At 35.8% G+C, this 19,730-nt stretch overlaps 1 protein-coding gene across 1 annotated transcript in view; it reads left to right on the top strand.

Moving 5' to 3' along the window:
- LOC103607187 (sorting nexin-25-like) overlaps positions 1-19,517 on the top strand; it is a gene marked incomplete at its 3' end in the record, with an annotated part of 43,223 nt that extends 23,706 nt beyond the window's left edge. The window contains exons 2-6 of the mRNA XM_008591723.1: positions 6,104-6,144; positions 7,903-7,987; positions 12,424-12,640; positions 18,008-18,180; positions 19,331-19,517. Of these exons, the coding sequence (XP_008589945.1) occupies positions 6,104-6,144; positions 7,903-7,987; positions 12,424-12,640; positions 18,008-18,180; positions 19,331-19,517 (703 nt within the window). The remainder of the gene's footprint in view (positions 1-6,103; positions 6,145-7,902; positions 7,988-12,423; positions 12,641-18,007; positions 18,181-19,330) is intronic.
- Between the last annotated feature and the right edge of the window lie 213 nt (positions 19,518-19,730).

The following is a 19,730-nucleotide window of genomic DNA, read 5'->3' on the forward strand; positions in this document are numbered from 1 at the left end:
TTCCTAAAGGGGTCTTAAGGTTAATCTGTAACTTAATTTTTGCAATTATGGGGAAACAAGCCTTGGAGAGGGGTTTTGCTACTCAGTGAACATCTGCTCCCCTCTTATCTCAGTTTGTTTTATCAGGGCGGGGCAATGGGGTAATTGTGTGCCCTGGGGGTCTCATGTCTGAGGAGTGGAAAAGTAACAAAGTGTTCTCTGCAGGGAAAATGGAGTCAGTTTGGTTCACAGGCCTAGCGCTATTCTGTCTCACTATTGTGTCTTACTCTGGTTGTTTAACTTTTCAACCTTTCTTCTTGCTTTCATTTTTTTCTTGCTTTTATTTCTGTTATTCCTGTCTCTTCAGAAGACCAAGCAGTCATCCAGCCAACCGATTAACCAATTTTCAATTTGTTTAAAGTTGGTAACATTTTAAGTTTCATTAGTGAGAATAGCTATACTTTGCTACAGAATGCCAGGCAATTTGTGAGCAAGCTTTATGTGAGCAAGCAATTGTAGACCAGACACCCATAAGTTGAATGTGGCTCGCAGTTTGACCCAAAAAGCGTGAGCCTGCAGTGTTTGTAATCACATTGAATTTGTTGAAGATATGATTTAGAATTCTTGATTTCCTTGTTTTTTGGGGGGGAAAAAAAATCAGGACACATAGCAGTGTAGCAGTCACAACCCCCTTCTCTCATTTATAGTCTTTGCCAGTTGTCTTTTTTCTTTTTTTGGACTCCTGATATTAGTTACAATACTTTATTTAATTCCCTGAGGTATAATTAACCCACTTAACAAGCAAACTAGAAAGGGAAGTCGCTGGGTCAGGGATCCACCATTAGTAAATGGCAGAGCCCGGGCTTGTTTAACTTTGGAGCCTGTGTTCTCTCTACAACATTGAATTTGTTGAAGATATGATTTAGAATTCTTGATTTCCTTGTTTTTTGGGGGGAAAAAAAATCAGGACACGTAGCAGTGTAGCAGTCACAACCCCCTTCTCTCATTTATAGTCTTTGCGAGTTGTCTTTTTTATTTTTTTGGACTCCTGATATTAGTTACAATATTTTATTTAATTCCCTGAGGTATAATTAACCCACTTAACAAGCAAACTAGAAAGGGAAGTCGCTGGGTCAGGGATCCACCATTAGTAAATGGCAGAGCCCGGGCTTGTTTAACTTTGGAGCCTGTGTTCTCTCTACCCTGCTTTTCGTCCCATAGCTCTTTAATGCAACTGCTCAGCTTTCATGTTGGGAATGCTTTTTATTGCTCATCATGTTTTTTTTTTTAATTGGTTATGAATATTCATGTAGTACAAAGTTGACCGTCACCACTTGTGCCAAAGATGTAATGGCCAGATCAATACCATCAATATGCTCATTACCACAAATTGCAGTTATTCCCCATGTCCCCTGTCTGGCTACAGCAAGGCTAATGTCTGGAATCCTGCTCACAGCACCAATTGTCTAGCTCTTAATCCTGTTGGTGACACCAATTGTAAAGCTAGGCAACCACACTAGTTGTCGCCACTCTTTTACCTGCCGGTAATCCTGCACTGACTGGACCGATGGTTGAGCTAGGGCAGGGTCTGGAGCTCCCAGACCCCTCAAGCCCATTCACGGACTGGGTCACAAACCCTTCACACGCCAGACTGGGTCACTAGACCCCTCCATGCCAGGCTGGGTCACCAGACCCCTTCACGCAGGTCTATGAGGTAGGTAACCGGCCACACGGTCCTGTACAGGGTGGGCGCCTGAGGCAGTAAAAACCAGCCAAAGCGGTGCAGTGTGGGCGCACTCACTCCACGCACACACACTGTGTTTACCGAACCAGCTCCGAGGCAAGGGGAGCCTGACCAAATTATTCTGTTTTCCCAACACGGTCCTGTACAGGGTGGGCGCCTGAGGCAGTAAAAACCAGCCAAAGCGGTGCAGTGTGGGCACACTCACTCCACCCACACACACAGTGTTTACCGAACCAGCTCCGAGGCAAGGGGAGCCTGACCAAATTATTCTGTTTTCCCAACATCCCCCACCCAATAAATCCCAGACCTTCCTCCCTCTCCCAGCTTTTCCTACCCAACTGTGCAATCCTAGGTATGCTCTGTCCCTCTGCAAGTCCAACACACCACTGTGGTCTGTCTTTCCTTCCTTCCTTTCTCTCTTACCTCCCATTTATGAGTGAGGATCATTTCATGATCTTTTGTCAGAATCTTAGTCAAATTAGGTGGCCTTTCAAGTTTTTATTCCCTTCCTATCCTTCTGAGGAGGGATATGCATGGTTCTTTTATTTCTTTGGTTTTGAATAAATGATTTTTTGAAGCTGAGGCAGAAATGATTGTTTTGAAAGGAGCCGTGGTTTTGAGCACAACATAGTTTAAGAATTGGAATGTTAGTCATGAGATCCCAGTAGATTGTCACATGCTGAGAGTAGGTGGAAAGGCTCAGCCATGTGATAGTTCCATGTGGTTAAGGATGATTATTGGGGGTTTGTGTTTGTTTTTGTAAGATAAATCACGATTTCAGTAGCTTTACAGGAAATTACACTCATCACCCCTTGGACTCTGCACAACTGTTTTTCTTTTCAAGATCAAAATACATTAAAAATGTAAAAAATATGTATGTATATAAAGAAGGGAAGAGACACTTGTTTATTTGAGTAGACCAGGTAATAGGCATGAGAGGAAATTGCAAGTTATGGATTGGCTGTTCTAGCTCCTACAGGAAGCAACACAGCAGTGTCATACTTAAAAACAATGGACAATGAGGTGTATTGGCTGGATTCCAGATAGTTCCTGGTTGTTTGGTCGCTACTGGTGTCAGAGTACCCAGGTTTCTCTGCATGGCTTCTCTCTGGATGTTGTTTCCTCATGAGAGGGTGTCTTTAGACTTGACGTAAAAGCAATTTGAATGTATTATGGCTATAGTCTAAAAGCTGATATTCAAGAGTAAACAGAAAGCTGATATGTATTTAGGAAAGGGTGTGCTCTTCTTGATGCTGAGGATCTAGTTCTATATATTAGAGAAAAGCTTTCAGTTTTAGCCTTGCCTTTGAAAAACATTTTTAAATTGCTCATTTTTAAAATGATCAATTATATGTTGAGACCTCTCATTTCTCTCTCCAGAGAACTCACCAAGTAGTTAAGTTGTTTTTAGGCTAGGTTTAAAATCTTAAAAGGAAGACAGGCTTTATTTTTAATTAAATAAAAAATAAGGTGTATTTTATACATTACAGTGGTCTTTTTCACCAAAAGCTTTTATGAGTTAATATTGTGATGTGGTTACTAAAACTTAAAGCAGAGCAGAGTGGTCAGACTGCATTTGAAATCTTCATTTCTGTACTAGGATATTGAAGATTCCTGTCACTTATTCTTTGTGACAGTGGGAAAAGTACACATATTTTTCTTTCATTTTTCCTAAAACTGTCATTTTAGGAAAGTGGTTGTCAGGAAGAGGTAGGCTTTACCTGAGGAAGGAGGCCTATGCCAGTGCAGATGGAGGAAATTAGCATTTGCCTTAAAGAACAAGTCTTTAGGGAAGCCTGCCTTGTGGAGTTGTCTCCCCTTCCCCCCACAAAAAACCCTGTAAATAGGAGAATGAAGACTTATTCAGTCGTCCCCAGAACCACAGAATTTATCCACATTTTGCATTTGTTTCAGTTTTAGTTACCTTCCTTCCTTCCCTCCTGAAATTCCACCGTGGGAAAATGATTAGTAAATTCTGTCCTTATGAACTGAAAGAAATAGGGTGTGTAGTGGCTAACTTATACTCATTTACACTACCAGATTCTGGCTACATAAAAAATCCTTAAAGGAATTTCCATGCATAGTACCCCAGTTATTTTTGTCCCATGGTGTTTTCTTTTTTTATCTTCCCTGTTCTCCTATAGAGACTTTCCATCAGGCAGTGCGAATGGGATAAGGATGAAGAATTTTTTTCTTTCTAATAAGGGCCAGTGTCTCCTAGGGGGTAGGGTGGGGAAAATCCAGAACTAGATTGGAAAATCAGATTGAGAAAATGATAGGGCTTTAGCTTAAAGAGCCAAAATAGAAAACATTATTCTCATAAGCTTCCCTTGCCTCCAATTTTTTTTATTGTAGTAAAATACTCAACATAAATTTTACCATCTTAACTATTTTTAAGCATACAGTTTAGTGGTATAAATACATTCATAATGCTGTGCAACCATTACCACCATCTATCTCCATAACTCTTTTCATCTTGTAAAACTGAAATTCTACACTCTTTAAACAGCAACTCCCTATTCCCCTCTCCACCAGCCCCTGCCAACCACCACTCTACTTTCTATCTCAAGCTATTTATTTGTCTTGATTATACGTATTTGTGGGGTACAGAGTTATATTTCAGTACAATGTGTGATGAACAAATCAGACTAATTAGTATATTTATCATTGTAAAATTTAATCATTTCTTTGTGATAAGAACATTTGATCTGTTCTCTTCTAGCTGTTTAATAACGTACAGTAAATTACTGTTAATAGTAGATGGCAGCTCGACTGTATACCACTAGAACTTATTTTTCCTATCTAGCTGTTTTGTCTCAAGCTTTTTAAGTTAAAGAGACCAAAGGTCTTATTCAGATATAGTCAGTAGTGACAAACATATATTTATGTATTAATATATATAATTAACATATATATTCATATATCTAAATATGAAGTGGAGAGCTAAAAGAAATATGTAGACACATGATGAGAGGTAGTAGATCTATAATGAGGGAGACAAAAAAAGTAAAAAGTAAGAATTAAAAAATTAGAAGGAATTTTGAAGGAAAAAATTTTGAAGGAATTTGTAAATATAAACTCATAGGCACAGAATATGCTTTTAATATGCATGTGCTGCCTGTCAGTCACATTCATACCTGTTTTTCTCTCAGCCCTTAAAGACAGTTTTAAAAGTTTGCATTTTAAAACCCCCAATTCAGGAACTTCTCAAATAGTTTTATTTGTCTTTGGTTTTATAATCCAATCAGTAATATTCATTAAAACTACCATATCTATATTTGGGAAACTATAACCAAATTATTTGCCAAAGCCTTGAGAAGTTGTGTTAAAATTATGTATCAGTATAGCCTTCTGAAAATATTTAATTCAAAGTTTGTCCCCAAAATTCAGAAGTTGTTTAGATATTTGTCTGATGTTTAAAAAGCACTAGAATTTTAAAATTTCTTCATTTCCTCAGTTTTTTTCTTTCATGAACTAAATAAAAAATTTTTAATTATAGTAAAATCTACTGACCATTTATTTTGATAGTGATCTACCCAGGGACTAGAAAATAGTTTTAAATGGTTGAGAATACAGTTTTTTCTTTTATGCATTAAATAGCTTTGTCTGTATATGATTAAGTTTTTAAAAAATTTCTTGGGAAAGTATTGAATGTTATATGTTAATTTGTGGTGTCAAAAAACAAAGTTACAACAAATTTAAAGATTTTAATTGACTTTTATTTGCGATTCTAGAATCAGGCAACACCTCATTCTATAAAATATAAAATAGAGTGTTCCGATGAGCCAGGCAGAGGAAGCCTGATTTTATAGCCAGAAAAGGGCTGAAGAAAGCAAAAACAGAGAACAAAACGCAGATTGGTCATTTCGAAGTTAAAGCAGGGGGAACTTGCCAGCTAAAACTGGACTGTGTGAGGATTTGGCTATTATCTCTCTCTCTCTTCTGATTTCTCTGTAGGTCAGATAAACAACTTATAGTTTGGCTTAATAGTGTGGAACTTTAGCACAAGTGACTCCATTTTGATTTGGTCTGTTGGACCTAGTACAGGAGCTCAGTCCAAACCAATGGTCTCCTATAAAGTTTATTAGCAGTAGCCTAAAGAAATGTGTTTTCTCTCATAGGTGCAACACATACATCTTAAGATTTTTTAGAAGTATTTCTACTAAGAAATCTGAAAGCTATGGCCTTTTGTTTTTAATAACAATGAGCAGGAACAGGATGACACTCTTGGCACTTGACCCATGCATAGCGTGACACTAAGCCTAGGGTTGGAAATTCTACATTCCCGAGTGGGTGGCCCAAGGTCATGGGATAGATTGTAGCTGTGTTGATGTGGTCTGCTTGAGAATAAGTGATTTTCTCATGCTGCTTGTGTGTTAGTTGAGGGTGATATTAGCCGTTTAGATTTCCTTAGGGATACGGTAATGCTGGCTGAGCACTTAGGTTTCTCATGCACACACACAAAAAATGCTCTACAATTTCTTAGATTTTTCCTCCCAAACCAGAGAGGAGGCCCCAATTACATTTATATGCTTTTGATCACTTTGGTATGTGATTAATTAAAAATAATTTCCTCTTTAATTTACTATTACCAGCCAGCTAGTAGAGTTTTAATTCATAGTTTCTCCGTTTTTTAAAAAAAGTCAAACTGTATCTTTATACAATTTATTTATTTATTTTTTAAACATTGATTGCTGCTGTTATTATACAGACTAATTTACTATTACCAGCCAGCTAGTAGAGTTTTAATTCATAGTTTCTCCGTTTTTTAAAAAAAGTCAAACTGTATCTTTATACAATTTATTTATTTATTTTTTAAACATTGATTGCTGCTGTTATTATACAGACATATGTAGGGTAAGAAGTTAAAATTTCTTGCTCCTGCCTGGAATTAACCACTTCTAACAGTTTGGTGTTTGTGCTTCCGAACATCTTCCCATCATGAAATTTCCCATGAAGGTATATAAAGCATTCTATTTAATGGTGTGCCATGATTTAACTCTTTGACTATTGATATACACTTGGGTTATTTCCAAATTTTTGCCCTTATCGTTAATATAGCAGTGAAATTCCTTACACATATACTTTTTTTTGCATATGTGCAAATATTTCTGTTAGCAAGACACCTAAGTGGAATTGCTGAATCAAAAGATGGTTTATTTAAAATTTTGATATATGTGGCTAAGTTGCCTTCTTAACAGCTTTTAGAAATAGACATTACTCCCAACAATATATGAAAACAACCATTTCCCTATAGCCTTGTCAACATGAGATATGTGAGTCTTTCCCCTGCTTTGGCTGTCTGATGGTATGTCATTGATCTAATTTGCATTACTCTAATAAAAAGGTTGTATATTTTTTTCATATGTTTATTGGTCCCTTGTTTATCTTTTTTGATTGCCCTCTCAATTTCTTTCTTTGGCTTTCTTTCGAGTTATTTTTCTTGTTTTAGGAGCTCTGTATATATTGAATATTGTTCTTTGTTACATATGTTGCAGATATTGTCTCCTAGTCTATCATTTATATTTTGTTTATAGCATTTTTTGTCAAACAGGAATTTTCTATTTTAAACAATCATATTTGTAATTTTTTCCCCCTTTATAACTTTTGAATTTTGTGTCTTATTTTAGGAAGGCCTTCTCCCTTATTTCCTTATAATACTTCTTTAGTATCAAATCCTTATAATACTTTAATACTTTTTTAGTATTATAATCCTTATAATACTTTTTTTAGTTAAAAAAAATTTAGGTTTTTCATCAATTTGGAGTTATAAAAAGTATAAGACAACTTTTTTCCCCATTTGACTATCAAATTATCCCAATATCATTAATTGAATAGTGTATGTTTTTTTCTCATTGATTTCGAATTCTTTGTGTTCTTAATTCCCATATATAGATGCATCTATTTTTGTATTTTCTACTGATCTGTTGATTTGTTTATTCCTACACTCTCATCATACTGTTTTGATATCTGGTAGGGAAAATGCTTCCTTAATTTTTTAAAAAAAATTTAACTAAACTGGAACGTTTATTTACTTTTCCAGAATAACTTTATAATTTGTTAAGCCTTGTCAAACAAGCTTAAGCTTGTTTGAATAGAATTTTATACCTTTGCTTTTATTTTTATATGTGATTTTTTTCATTCAGTAATCTATATCTTTCTTTCCCCTTACATTTCAGAGTCCTGTGTGTGGAAACTCACACGAGTCAGTTCAGTCTAGAAGGGCAGTAATTTCTCATAATATGGATAAAGCTCTGAAAGAAGGTAAGGATTAAATGAGAGTATATAATTACCATGTAAAGCAATTCATTGTGTTCTAAAAGGAAAATAATAATCTCTAGCAGATTTATCTGTCCTGTTTGTCTACATATAACATTAGGAATTTTTTTCTTCTTGAGTTTGTATTTGATGACTAAATAGTGCACATACACTCATGTTTTGGTTGAATGCAAGGGACTTAAACATTTATTGAGTAGGAATTTGTGTGTCACATGAAGCTAGCTACCTGGAGCTAGTTCCTCCATATGAAACACGAATCTGTTCTCTGTTCCCTGAAATAGGCATCAGGAAATATTTTTTTCTTCTAGATACAACCTAGAGAAGGTGTGTTGGGTATAAATGGACTCAGGCTCATTGTGGACAAACTAATTAACCAAATTAAGTGATAGCAGTCTGTCTTACAGAAGAATGAAGAACATGTAAGTGAAGCTTGTATTGAAGAAGGCTAGAGGGGAGATTGTGGAAAGTATAATATGGTTATGTGAGGGGTTTTCAAAATGTTCATGGGAAGATTCATATTGTCTTTTAATTCCATTTTTTTCACAAACTTTGAAATACCCTGGTGTGTCTGAAAGTGGGAATAAATAAGTGTAATTATAAAAATTGAAGTTTAAGGGCCGGCACCATGGCTCACTCGGGTGAGCGCGGCGCTGGTAGCACCGAGGCCACGGGTTCGGATCCTATATAGGGATGGCCTGTGCGCTCACTGGCTGAGCATGGTGTAGACAGCACCAAGCCAAGGGTTATGATCCCCTTACTGGTCAAAGAAAAAAAAAATGAAGTTTACAGAGGTAATATATTTTGAAGATCAAATTAAGGTTTAAAAAGATATTTTTCAGATCAAACTTCTAGAAAACATTGACAGTTTCAGTTATTGTACAGAATAAAAAATCTGAGTTATTCTGGTGAATACATGGTGTTAGATGTGAAGATAAGAGAGAACTGAGTAAGTGATGCATATATAATAGCAAGTATGTTTTACTTGTAGTTCACAAAAATCATCATATTAAAATTTGAAGATGTGTACTACGTAGGTACAGAAACAGTTTGAAATTGTGTCGATTTATAGAAGTTTAGAACTTGGGGGACTATAAACTTTAAAAATATTTCTGTTAGTAAAGTACAATGACTTTTATAAAACTTACTGGATTTAAAATATGACTTTTATTGTCCATAATGTCAAAATCATGGTTTTAAAGAGTATTTATCCTTAGTTGCTTTTACCGAGGCAAGGTTTACATACTTTGAAATGTACAAAGTATGATATTGTATACAATTCAGAAATTTTCATAATTGCACGTAACCAAGTAACCACCACCCCAATCAAAGTAAAGAACATTTCTATCATCCCAGAAAACTTGCCTCATGGCCCTCTTTGGGGGAGGCCTTCATTGTTTGAATTCTACCCTTCATTGTTTGAATTCTATCACTGTAAATTAGTTTTGCTGTTCTTGAACTTTATGGAAATGGAATCAGTCATACAGTGTGTACTCTTTTGTAACTGGCTTCTTTCACTCATCATAATATTTTTTATATTCATCTATATTGTGTATGTGACTTTATTCTGTTATTGATGGGTAGTATTCCATTATACCGATACAACTATATCACAATATATTTATCTTTTCTCCTATTGGACATTTGGGTTGTTTCTAATTTTGGAAACTTAGTGAATAAAGATTCTATAAACAAATATTTCTGTGGACATATGTTTTCATTTCTCTTGGAGAAATACCTAGGAATAGAATTGCTGGGTCTTAGGATAGAAGAAATTGTTAAACTGTATTCCAAAGTGCTTGTATCTCCTTAGACTCCTGCCAGTGATGAGAGTTTCATTTGTTCCATATTATCACCAGCATTTGAGGTTGTTCACTCTTTCTATTTTAGCTATTCCGATGGATGTGAAATAGTACCTTATTGTGGTCTTAGGTTGCATATCCCTGTTGACAGTGATGTTGAACATCTTTTCATGTGTTATTGACCATTTTCTTATCTTTATTTGTGATGTCTGTTCAAGTTTTTCTTTTCTAAACTTACTATAATTTATTTGTAGTTTAAAAAATATACTCTGGGGCCAAGCCCGTGGTGCACTCGGGAGAGTGCAGCGCTGGGAGCGCAGCAGCGCTCCCGCCGCGGGTTCGGATCCTATATAGGGATGACCTATATATATATATACACACACGCGCACACACACACACATTCTGGATTTATTTATTTTTGTTAGTTATAGAGAATATTTTCTCATAGTTTATGAATTGCCTTTTATTTTCTTAATAGTGTCTTTGGCAGAAATTTTTACACACACGCGCACACACACACACATTCTGGATTTATTTATTTTTGTTAGTTATAGAGAGTATTTTCTCATAGTTTATGAATTGCCTTTTATTTTCTTAATAGTGTCTTTGGCAGAAATTTTTTAATTTTGATAAAGTCCAACTTACCAATTCTTTTTTCTCTGTGTTCTTATGATAGGATAATTTTTATTCATCTGTCTTCAAGTTCACTGATCTTTTTTTCTGTCATCTTCATTTTGTAGTTAAGTGCATTTTGTAATTAAGTGAATTTTATTTCAAATATTTACTTTTCATGTTTAAAATTTTTATTAGGTTCTTTTTAAGATTTTGCTTTTCTGCTGAGATTTTCCCATCTGTCACTTATTATGACTGTTTCTGTGTTTAATTCCTTGCACATACTTTTAATAGCTGCTTTCAAGTCCTTGTATGCTAATTCTAACACCTGAACCATCTTGGGATTGGTTTTTACTGATTGCTTTTTCTCTTGATTGTCACTTTTTTGGGTTTCTTCTCATGTGTAGTTATTTTCAATTGTATACTGAACAATGTGTATACTACTTTTTTTAGACATTCTAGATATGTTACCTTGCTCTGAAGAGTGTTGGTTTTTGTTTTAGTATGCAATTGCCTGGAAGATACTTGGTTTTATACATTTTTTTAGGGTGGGTGTTTGGATTTTGTCCTTAGTCTAAGGTGAATCCCTCATTCCTGGGACATAGGCTCAACTCATTCAGTTCATGGCCCTTCCATAATTTCAATGGCTAGCCCATGGTCTCTCCTTTAACTTAGTGAGGGGTGCTGATGAGCTATAAATAGGAGATATCCCTGTGTCTAACACATATTTCTATTACTGAGTTCAATTTTTTTCCAATATTTATTTTTATTAATTCCTAAGCAAAATGTATTATCAGAAGGGTATTTAGAGCTATATTAATTAGCATATGTAATCTGGTTAACAAATGTGATGGGACATTACATAGGTAATATGCCCTTCACATTAAGCCTTTAGCACACTGAACAAGATCTTATTTTAAGGATATTACGTCTCTTATAATTGTTCTTAATTTCCTGTTATAATTTGAAATTAAATTTTAATGAAAAGGAAAATTGCTTCTATTTTCTAAGTATTTTGTGCTGCAGATTTGTTTGCTTACTAGTTAAAAATTCTGTGGCATGCAAACTCTTAGTTTAATAAAACAGCAAGAGAGAAAGAATTGGAAATGAATTAGCAGCATTTTATTGGCAAGGTAGTGCTCATCACGTCCTTGTTACTTGGCATTGAGATGTCCAGAAGAAGGATATAAAGGCCTCGCAGAGAAGGGACTTCAGAGGTCATTTAGTCAAGCCCACCACCCAAGGAAGTAATGTTTTCTATATCATCCTTGTCCATTGGATATCCAGCTTGTTTAAAACTTTATAGTGGAACGGTCACTGTCGAATGTGGCAACCTCTTGAATAGTTTCAATGTTTTTATTCAGTTTCTTCGTATGTTGAGCAGAAAAAAACAACTTCCTCATGACTTCCAGTGAACTAGGTAACTGACAAAAAGTTCCTTGGAGCCTTGGTTGAAGAAGGAATAGTATTTATTCAGCACACACACATCTAGGAGCTAGGCAGTATGAAGAAGAAACTCAAACTCAACTGCTACAAGCAAGGTCCAAAGAAAAACTAAAAACTGAGCAGCTGCCAGCAGAGTAAACATGCTCTATTTTTAGATGTGAGCTCTCTGCAGGCCAGCTCTGCTTCACAAACTGTGCACAATAGCAATTAACTAGAAAGATACATGGGTGCACTGTGCACTAACTCCACCCACACACAACTTGTTTACAAGAAATGTTGAGGGAGCCTGACTAAATTGTTCTATTTTCCCCACAGGCACCAAGATAGAATACTTAAAAATTGGGCTAAGAAAATGCAGGACATGTGGTCACCATACCCAGACATTCTAAATAGATGAGAATCTTTCACTTTAAGATATTTAGGAAGGATTACCTGTCTTCTCTTGAGGTCTGTTTTCTACTCTCATATTTTAAACAGTAGGTGGCCAGTTTCTAGTAGAAATGCTGTCTTGGTGTTTGTTTCTTTCATTTAAGTTTTACTCATTGTTTTGTTTATTCCTCGTAGTGTTCGACTACAGTTATAGAGATTACATTCTGTCCTGGTATGGAAAACTCAGCAGAGATGAGGGACAACTTTACCATCTGCTCTCAGAAGACTTTTGGGAAACTGTCAGACAGCTGCGTCACAGATTGAGTCACGTGGATATGGTTAAAGTTGTCTGCAGTGATGTTGTAAGGACTTTACTCACTCATTTCTGTGATCTGAAAGCTGCTAATGCCAGGTAACTGTTATAATGTGAACAGCCCCACCCAACTTTTCCAACTGAAATATTTTTCTTATTGAGTAAGAGGTCAAAGTCAAGAGAAAACTCTAGAATATTCCTCTTGCTAGCACTTGGCTTGAAAATGTAGACATACTGAGGGGGAATAATTATGTTCTGATAGAATAGTTTTTTTGTAACTTTTTAATAGAAAACCACTTCATAGATATGTTTAATTTTGTAAATAACAGTGAAATGAATTTTACTGAGCCAGCACCATGATGAACTTATTTGTATTGTCATGGATACCTAGAAAAAGAAAATTTAAAAACAGTATTTTATAATGTGAACAGTGTCAATGAGTTTACAATTTTTAGAAAAATTTAAATATAGTTCATGTTTTTTTGTTTAGTCCTGTATTAAGAGCTCTTGTATCACAGTGTCCTGAAAACTTATTTTTAAAGGAACTTAATATTAGAGCTTGTGAGCTCTAATTAGAGATGTTTCATTGTGAAAATAACGAATATTTAGGATTGTTAGCCCTTTGTACTGTTACATTGAAAAGGTTTGTCTGTGTCTGTTAGGTTAGAGTATGCCTTTAGAAGAAGACTTCAACAAGGCCATTTCTGTGCTCATAACAAACTCTTAATTTCTTAAGTTTGCTGATAGGATCTTAAATGTATACTTTACTCTTGAATAAGTTCAAGGACGATAAGTTATATATAGCACCTCTAACTTGTACATAAAAAGTAGTCTTATTGAAATGAATAGCCTTCTGCCTGTTTGGATATGGACTCGGTTGGAATAGGAATGATACTACTGTATAGTTAATATGACATATTCTCACTTTCGGGGAAGAGAAACTATTTAAGGGGATAAAATATTTAAACTACATAAGGGGATAAGTCAGTATTGGTATCCTTGTTGGTCAGGTAATAACTCATATTCTCTTGAAGAAGCCCTGTGGTGTGAATTTTTCAGAAAATAGGCCCTGTCCTATCCTGTGATATTGTTCTTACAGTGCGCCCTGCTTGCTAAATGTGTTTGTGCAGCAGGTCTCCATTCTCAGTTTTATGAGACCAAAATCCACAGAGCCATTACATGCCCCCTGTTTTCCAGTTTGCTGACACAGTGTTTTGCAAGCTTTTTAAAAAAAACTGTGACCCATAGTGAGAAATACATTTTATACTTATACTATGACCCAGTTTTATAAAATGGTACTCTTATTACCTGTGATAATTTGATACTTTTTAGCAATTTGAAAAAATGTTGTTTGAGGTCAACTCAATTTTATTTTTTTACTTGTGGGTCACAACTCATGGCTTGAAAAACATTACTGCAAAGCAGTGGTCCTCAGTTTTTTTGGTCTCAGGATCCCTCTATATTTTTAAGTTATTGAGAACCTCAAAGAGCTTTTGTTTATATGGGTTATATCTAGTGGTGTGCTGGAGCTATCTTGTACTGGCATGTGAGAGCTGATTGTACACGTTTCTTCCCAACTCTGAGTTCATTGATACCATGTTGGTAGCTTGATATCAGACATGGTGGGCATGGGCAAAGACTCTAACAGAGTTTTTTTTCCCCCTGGAGAGTCAGTTGTTAAATATTTCCTAGCGCACCACTCATCATATTGATGGATATTTACCATATTACATATTAAAACTGAGAATATTTTAAAGCACAAGAGTCCACAGTATGCTTTCCACGAGCCATCAGAGTGATGATGTCATCACACATTATGTTGCCTCTGGAAAACTCCACTACACTTGTGAGAATGAGAGTGAAAAAGACAAATGACATTTTTATATCGCTGTGAATATAGTTTTGACCTCACAGAGCCCCTGAAAGGGTCTTGAGGACACCTAGGAGACTCTGGAGCAACCTTTGAAAACTGCTGCTTATAGAAAATAGCTTCTAGTAAAGGTGAGGATGTGAGTTAATAAGGAAAGTGAGAGAAATAGGACTCTGGGACCTAGAGTCTAAAAAGCTTCAGCCTCTCCTTTTGAAGTGTTCATCAACCCCTTGGAGTACCTGCTATTTTGCTGTGGTATCCATTATACAAAGTGTTTCATAGTTCTCCCTGACAGATACTGTCAAAGACCTCTCCTTTTGAAGTGTTCATCAACCCCTTGGAGTACCTGCTAGTTTGCTGTGGTATCCATTATACAAAGTGTTTCATAGTTCTCCCTGACAGATACTGTCAAAGACTTGTTTGGTTTCAGTGGAAGCTCCTTAAAGTATTTGAGTTATGGCCCAACAGAGGACAGTTATTTTAAATCAATGTTTATTCTGGTTAGAAGACTGATGGATTTAGGTTTGGGAGAAAAGCAAGTAGTTACAGAAATGTGATGTTTTTATGATTATCTAATTTCAACATGAGAATATATTTTTCACTGAGACATTTACCAGCTTCTGAAATTACTGCTTTTGTGAATAATGTGAAGGTAGTTATGAGTAAAGCATTAGAATAATGGAAACAGAACTGAATCCGTATCAGGAGTTCCTTCTCTTTGGGCTTCCACGAACAAAGTAAAGAAAAAAAATCTACCACTGTTTTCTGGTATTATGGATATTTGAAAAGTGCGAGTAAGTCACTGGCATTTCACATATAGTTGCTTGTGTCCTGGAGAAACTAATATTATCTGTATCATCTCATACAAAGCACAAATGAGATGGCAGACGAGTCTAGATTTGATGGCTACATCTGTGTCTGCTGGCCCTAAGTAAACAGTGTCTCATCTTAGAAATCTCTGTTGGTGGGCAGATCTCCATTGGCTGAAAAATGATGCTGGTAGCCTGGGGAGCACCCAATTGAATTGGCCATTATCAGACAAAAGAATAATAAATTGCATTAATAAAAGCAACACATCCCCTAGTTGACTATTAGGCAATTGTGTGGAGGCAGCTTTCCGGTCAGCCTGTGTTTATATTTCTAGGCTGTCATTCTTTTGTTGCTTTAAGCCAATCCAGATCCCATTTAATTCTTGCCTCTGCCTCCTCTTCCTTTGTCCCATCTGTCTTGTTCTAGCATGTTTTAGGAAAATCTAAAAATGATTGCTTTTATACCATTAATTCAATAGCATCTTTAATTTTATAGTGTCCTTACAATATCTGCGCTCAGTTTGCTGGTCAAGTACTAGCACGCTGTTTGAGAGGTAAAAAAGAATGTTTGTATTCTTATATTTTCCTGCTTTATCTCTGAAACTTTTTTCCTATTATCTTTGCAATCTCTGATTATGGTGAAGTGTAAAGAGTCTGGACTTGAGAGTCAGACATAATGGAACTTGAGAGTAATATCTACCATTTATTACCTCTGTTACTTTGAGTATTCCATTAACCAGTCTATAAAATGGTGGAGGTGATAGCTAGTTCTTGGTGTAGGTGGGAAGATTAGTAATATTGTACTTATAAAGCTTTTAAAAGATTAATGTTTTTTGCTTACTTGAGGAATGAGTACACAGAGGTAAGTAGGAGGAATTGTAGTAAACAAGTGATTGATCTACACTGTCAGAAGAAGGATGCTGCAAAGACTAATGCTGCAACCACCAGAAGGCTAATTAACTAGTCATGTCCTGATGCAGAAGTAGTCACATGCCTCCGATCCTTTCATGACTTCTAAAGCAATACTTGATGTTTACTGGCTAGAGGGCATCATCGGAATATCCTGCTCACAGTTAGCAGAGGGATTCCTAGGAAACATTCACCTTTCCTTCTTCCTTAGATTTAGCATGTTTGACTAACCCTCTGGCCTTTGTCTCACTAGGTTTCTCCCTAACTCAGCTCTAGGAGGGAGAGGAACTTGTGGCAGTCTGAGGACCAGGCTTCTTATCTGCCTTCTCCTGATATTTGGGAGGAATTTTGATATTATTAAAAGAAGCTTCTCTAGTAAAAGTGGATTTTTTTTGGGGGGGGGACCTTCTCTAATAAATATTAACCAAATACGTATTTTAAAGTAAAGAATTATCTTTAAAAGTACTTGATGTGACAAAGGAGTAGCATCTTAATCTTACTATATTGAAATATGAACTCTAGCTGGCAACATAGCCAGCATTTAAAATAGTCGAAGGTGCCATTTTTTAAAAAGTTAACATGTATCAGTGTATGTGTAAAGGTTTACTTTTAAAAATCTCTTTTTGTGTTGTTGGCTTTGCACATTAGGATAGAATTCCTCAAGCTTGTTGTAGAAGACAAAGAGGAAACCTTATAGTGTACATACTCTAGAAACTAGTCTTCAGTCTCTAGTGCAAAAAGAAATCAGCAGTTAACTCCTGAGAGACATTGGTCATAAAGACACCAATATACATTTATTTCATTTCCTGCATAGTACTTAGTATGTGTTTCCTCCTTTATCTAGCGTTTTTTTTTTTTTTCAGTATTGGCTGCTAGCTACTATAAAAATCTCTTATACTTTGTCTCTTATCTGGAAGACATTAGAAAAATTAGTGTCCCAGTCTTTCTTGAATTGTTATTAAGATATTATGGAAAAGGGAAGTATAGGGCCGGCCCGGTGGCGCACTGCTATAGTGCGCCGCTTGGGAAGTGTGGCGGCGCTCCCGCCGAGGGTTCGGATCCCACATACAGACCGGTTCCCGCTCACTGGCTGAGCGAGGCGCGAGAGCAACACCGAGGGTTGCAATCCTGTTGCCGGTCCCGGTCCGGTATGGGGGCGACACTGAGGGTTGCGATCCGTTGCTGGACACGGAAAAAGACAAAAAGGGAAAGAAAAAAAAAAAAAAAGGGAAGTATAGAAACTCTACTTTCCACTCTTCATTCAGATCCTTCAAATTAACGGTCCTGAGATGGGGTTAGTGCTGACAGAAAGTTCACAGCCAAGGTTGGCAAGACTGGTTGGAAAATACCTGGAAGCCTCACAAAAGGCAGTTTGCCATCTAATCATGTAGCATCAAGTTATGGATCCTCTCCTTGTTAGAACTACCTGTAGAATTTTTATCCTATGATCTTTCAGTCAAGAAAGCTGGCTGGTGACTCTCGTTTATGCTTTGTTAGGTTTGTTTTTGGAAAACAGAGCTATAGATCACGTTTAAGAAGACATCTAGAAGACTTAAAAATAATCTAGTTAAAGAAATACTCGTACCTTTTTGGATGTTGCTATGATTTTAGAGTTATTCATAACCTTGGATACTACTTAAGGTAGTTATCATATTTGGTTTGAAATTCCAAAAAGCCATACATTTGCATTTATTCAAGCATAAGTTTTCCAGACTAGTCTGTAATTGAGGAAATTGTTGATTATTGATATTGTTGAGGAGGTGGCAGAGTTATAACCAGTGTGTTGCCCATTTGAAATATTATTTATCTAATGGTATATAACCGAATTGTTTCTAGACATTTCTTTCCTTTTTTTTCTCACTTCATTTATTTTTTTAGACATGAAGAACAGCCTAGGCCTTTTGTGTTACATGCATGCTTGAGGAACTCAGATGATGAAGTAAGATTCCTACAAATGTGTTCTCGGGTTCTGGTGTTTTGTCTCCTCCCCTCAAAGGATGTCCAGTCTCTCAGCTTACGTATAATGCTTGCAGAAATTCTCACAACAAAAGGTAGGCTTATAAAATTGATATTACTAATGTAGTACATGTGCAAACTAATGTGCTACATACTAATGCTCTATGTACATACTACTTTGTATAACACCTATGCAGACCTTGCATACTATGGGATATATGGGAATTATAGTATTTTCAAAATTTCAAGTTTAAATGTCACTCAAAGAAAATATTTGGCCATGCACGATAGACTTAAGTTTTTTATATAACATTGCCATATGCACAGTTCAGTTTATTTTGACATAAAACCAGTAAAACCAGTTCTTATGCTCTCCACAGGGAAACCTTGGTAATAGCTTTTGAGTTATCCAGGCCAATAATGTATGTATTAATGAAAGTATATATATGTACTCATTCTTATTAGCATTTACTTAAAATATCTTTGCTGTAACACTAATTGATATAGTACCTATACAAATTTTGTGAATTTGGAATAAATAAAAAGGTACTATACCGCCATATAATGTGATTACTAGAAAAAAGTTATATTCAGGGAAAGGCTTAGCTAGGACTAGAAAAATGGAAGAAAACATGACCTAAGAGAAATTTTCCCTATCTCAGAATCTCAAACAGATAACATTGCATATGAGATGTACTGATTGAATATCTCATTTATTATCTCAGGATTAGCCAGCTGGTGCCCATCAGTTGATATAAACAACCACAGAGAAAAGAGGAACTTTTTAATATAAAGTTAGTAGGATGGATTTGTAATAGTGCCATTGACTTTTTAACAACTTCCTCCCTGAGGTCTGCTATGACCAGTTGGGAGGATGTTGACTTTCATCCTTTGGCAGACTAAACTGATCAAACATGTTGAGCCTTAGAAAAGAAATGAAAGGAAAAAATCAGTGTACTTAATTTTAAAAGCTTTGTTAGCAACTTGGGTTCGAAATGTCTTCCTTTAATTTTTCCTTTACATTTCACTCATTTATTAAAATGATCAGCTGATTGTAACCATAATTGGTAGCACATTCAGAGAGATAGGCAGCCGTGTGGAATATTTGAATTGTTTATAGTTTCCTGTACTTGGCTAGTTGAAAAATGCTCACCAAATGTAGTTTCAATTATGTGATATAAAAATTATTCCCTTAAAGAAGAATACCTTTTTCACAAAAGAAGCATTTTCTTCTCCTTCCCACAGTCTTGAAGCCAGTAGTGGAGTTACTGAGTAATCCAGATTACATTAATCAAATGCTACTTGCCCAGCTGGAGTACAGAGAACAGATGAATGAACATCACAAGAGAGCCTACACCTATGCTCCTTCTTATGAAGAGTTCATCAAGCTTATTAATAGCAACTCTGATGTGGAGTTCTTGAAGCAACTAAGGTATTCGGTCTGTAATTATAGCACATTTGTATCTACTGATTATCATCCCCTGCCTAGTTAGGTCTAAAAAAAAAATGTGGTTGTTAGGGATGCAGAAATAAAAGAAGTTTATAAATTTTATTATTTGGTGACAACTAAATTTATGCAGCTTCTTCTTAACAGTGAGATTAGAGTGTTTTTTTTTTTTTTTCAAAGTATTAAGTGTTTCAAATA

The sequence above is a fragment of the Galeopterus variegatus genome, unplaced genomic scaffold (assembly GCF_000696425.1).
Source record: "Galeopterus variegatus unplaced genomic scaffold, G_variegatus-3.0.2 Scaffold7218, whole genome shotgun sequence".
In the NCBI taxonomy this organism is placed as follows: Eukaryota; Metazoa; Chordata; class Mammalia; order Dermoptera; family Cynocephalidae; genus Galeopterus; species Galeopterus variegatus.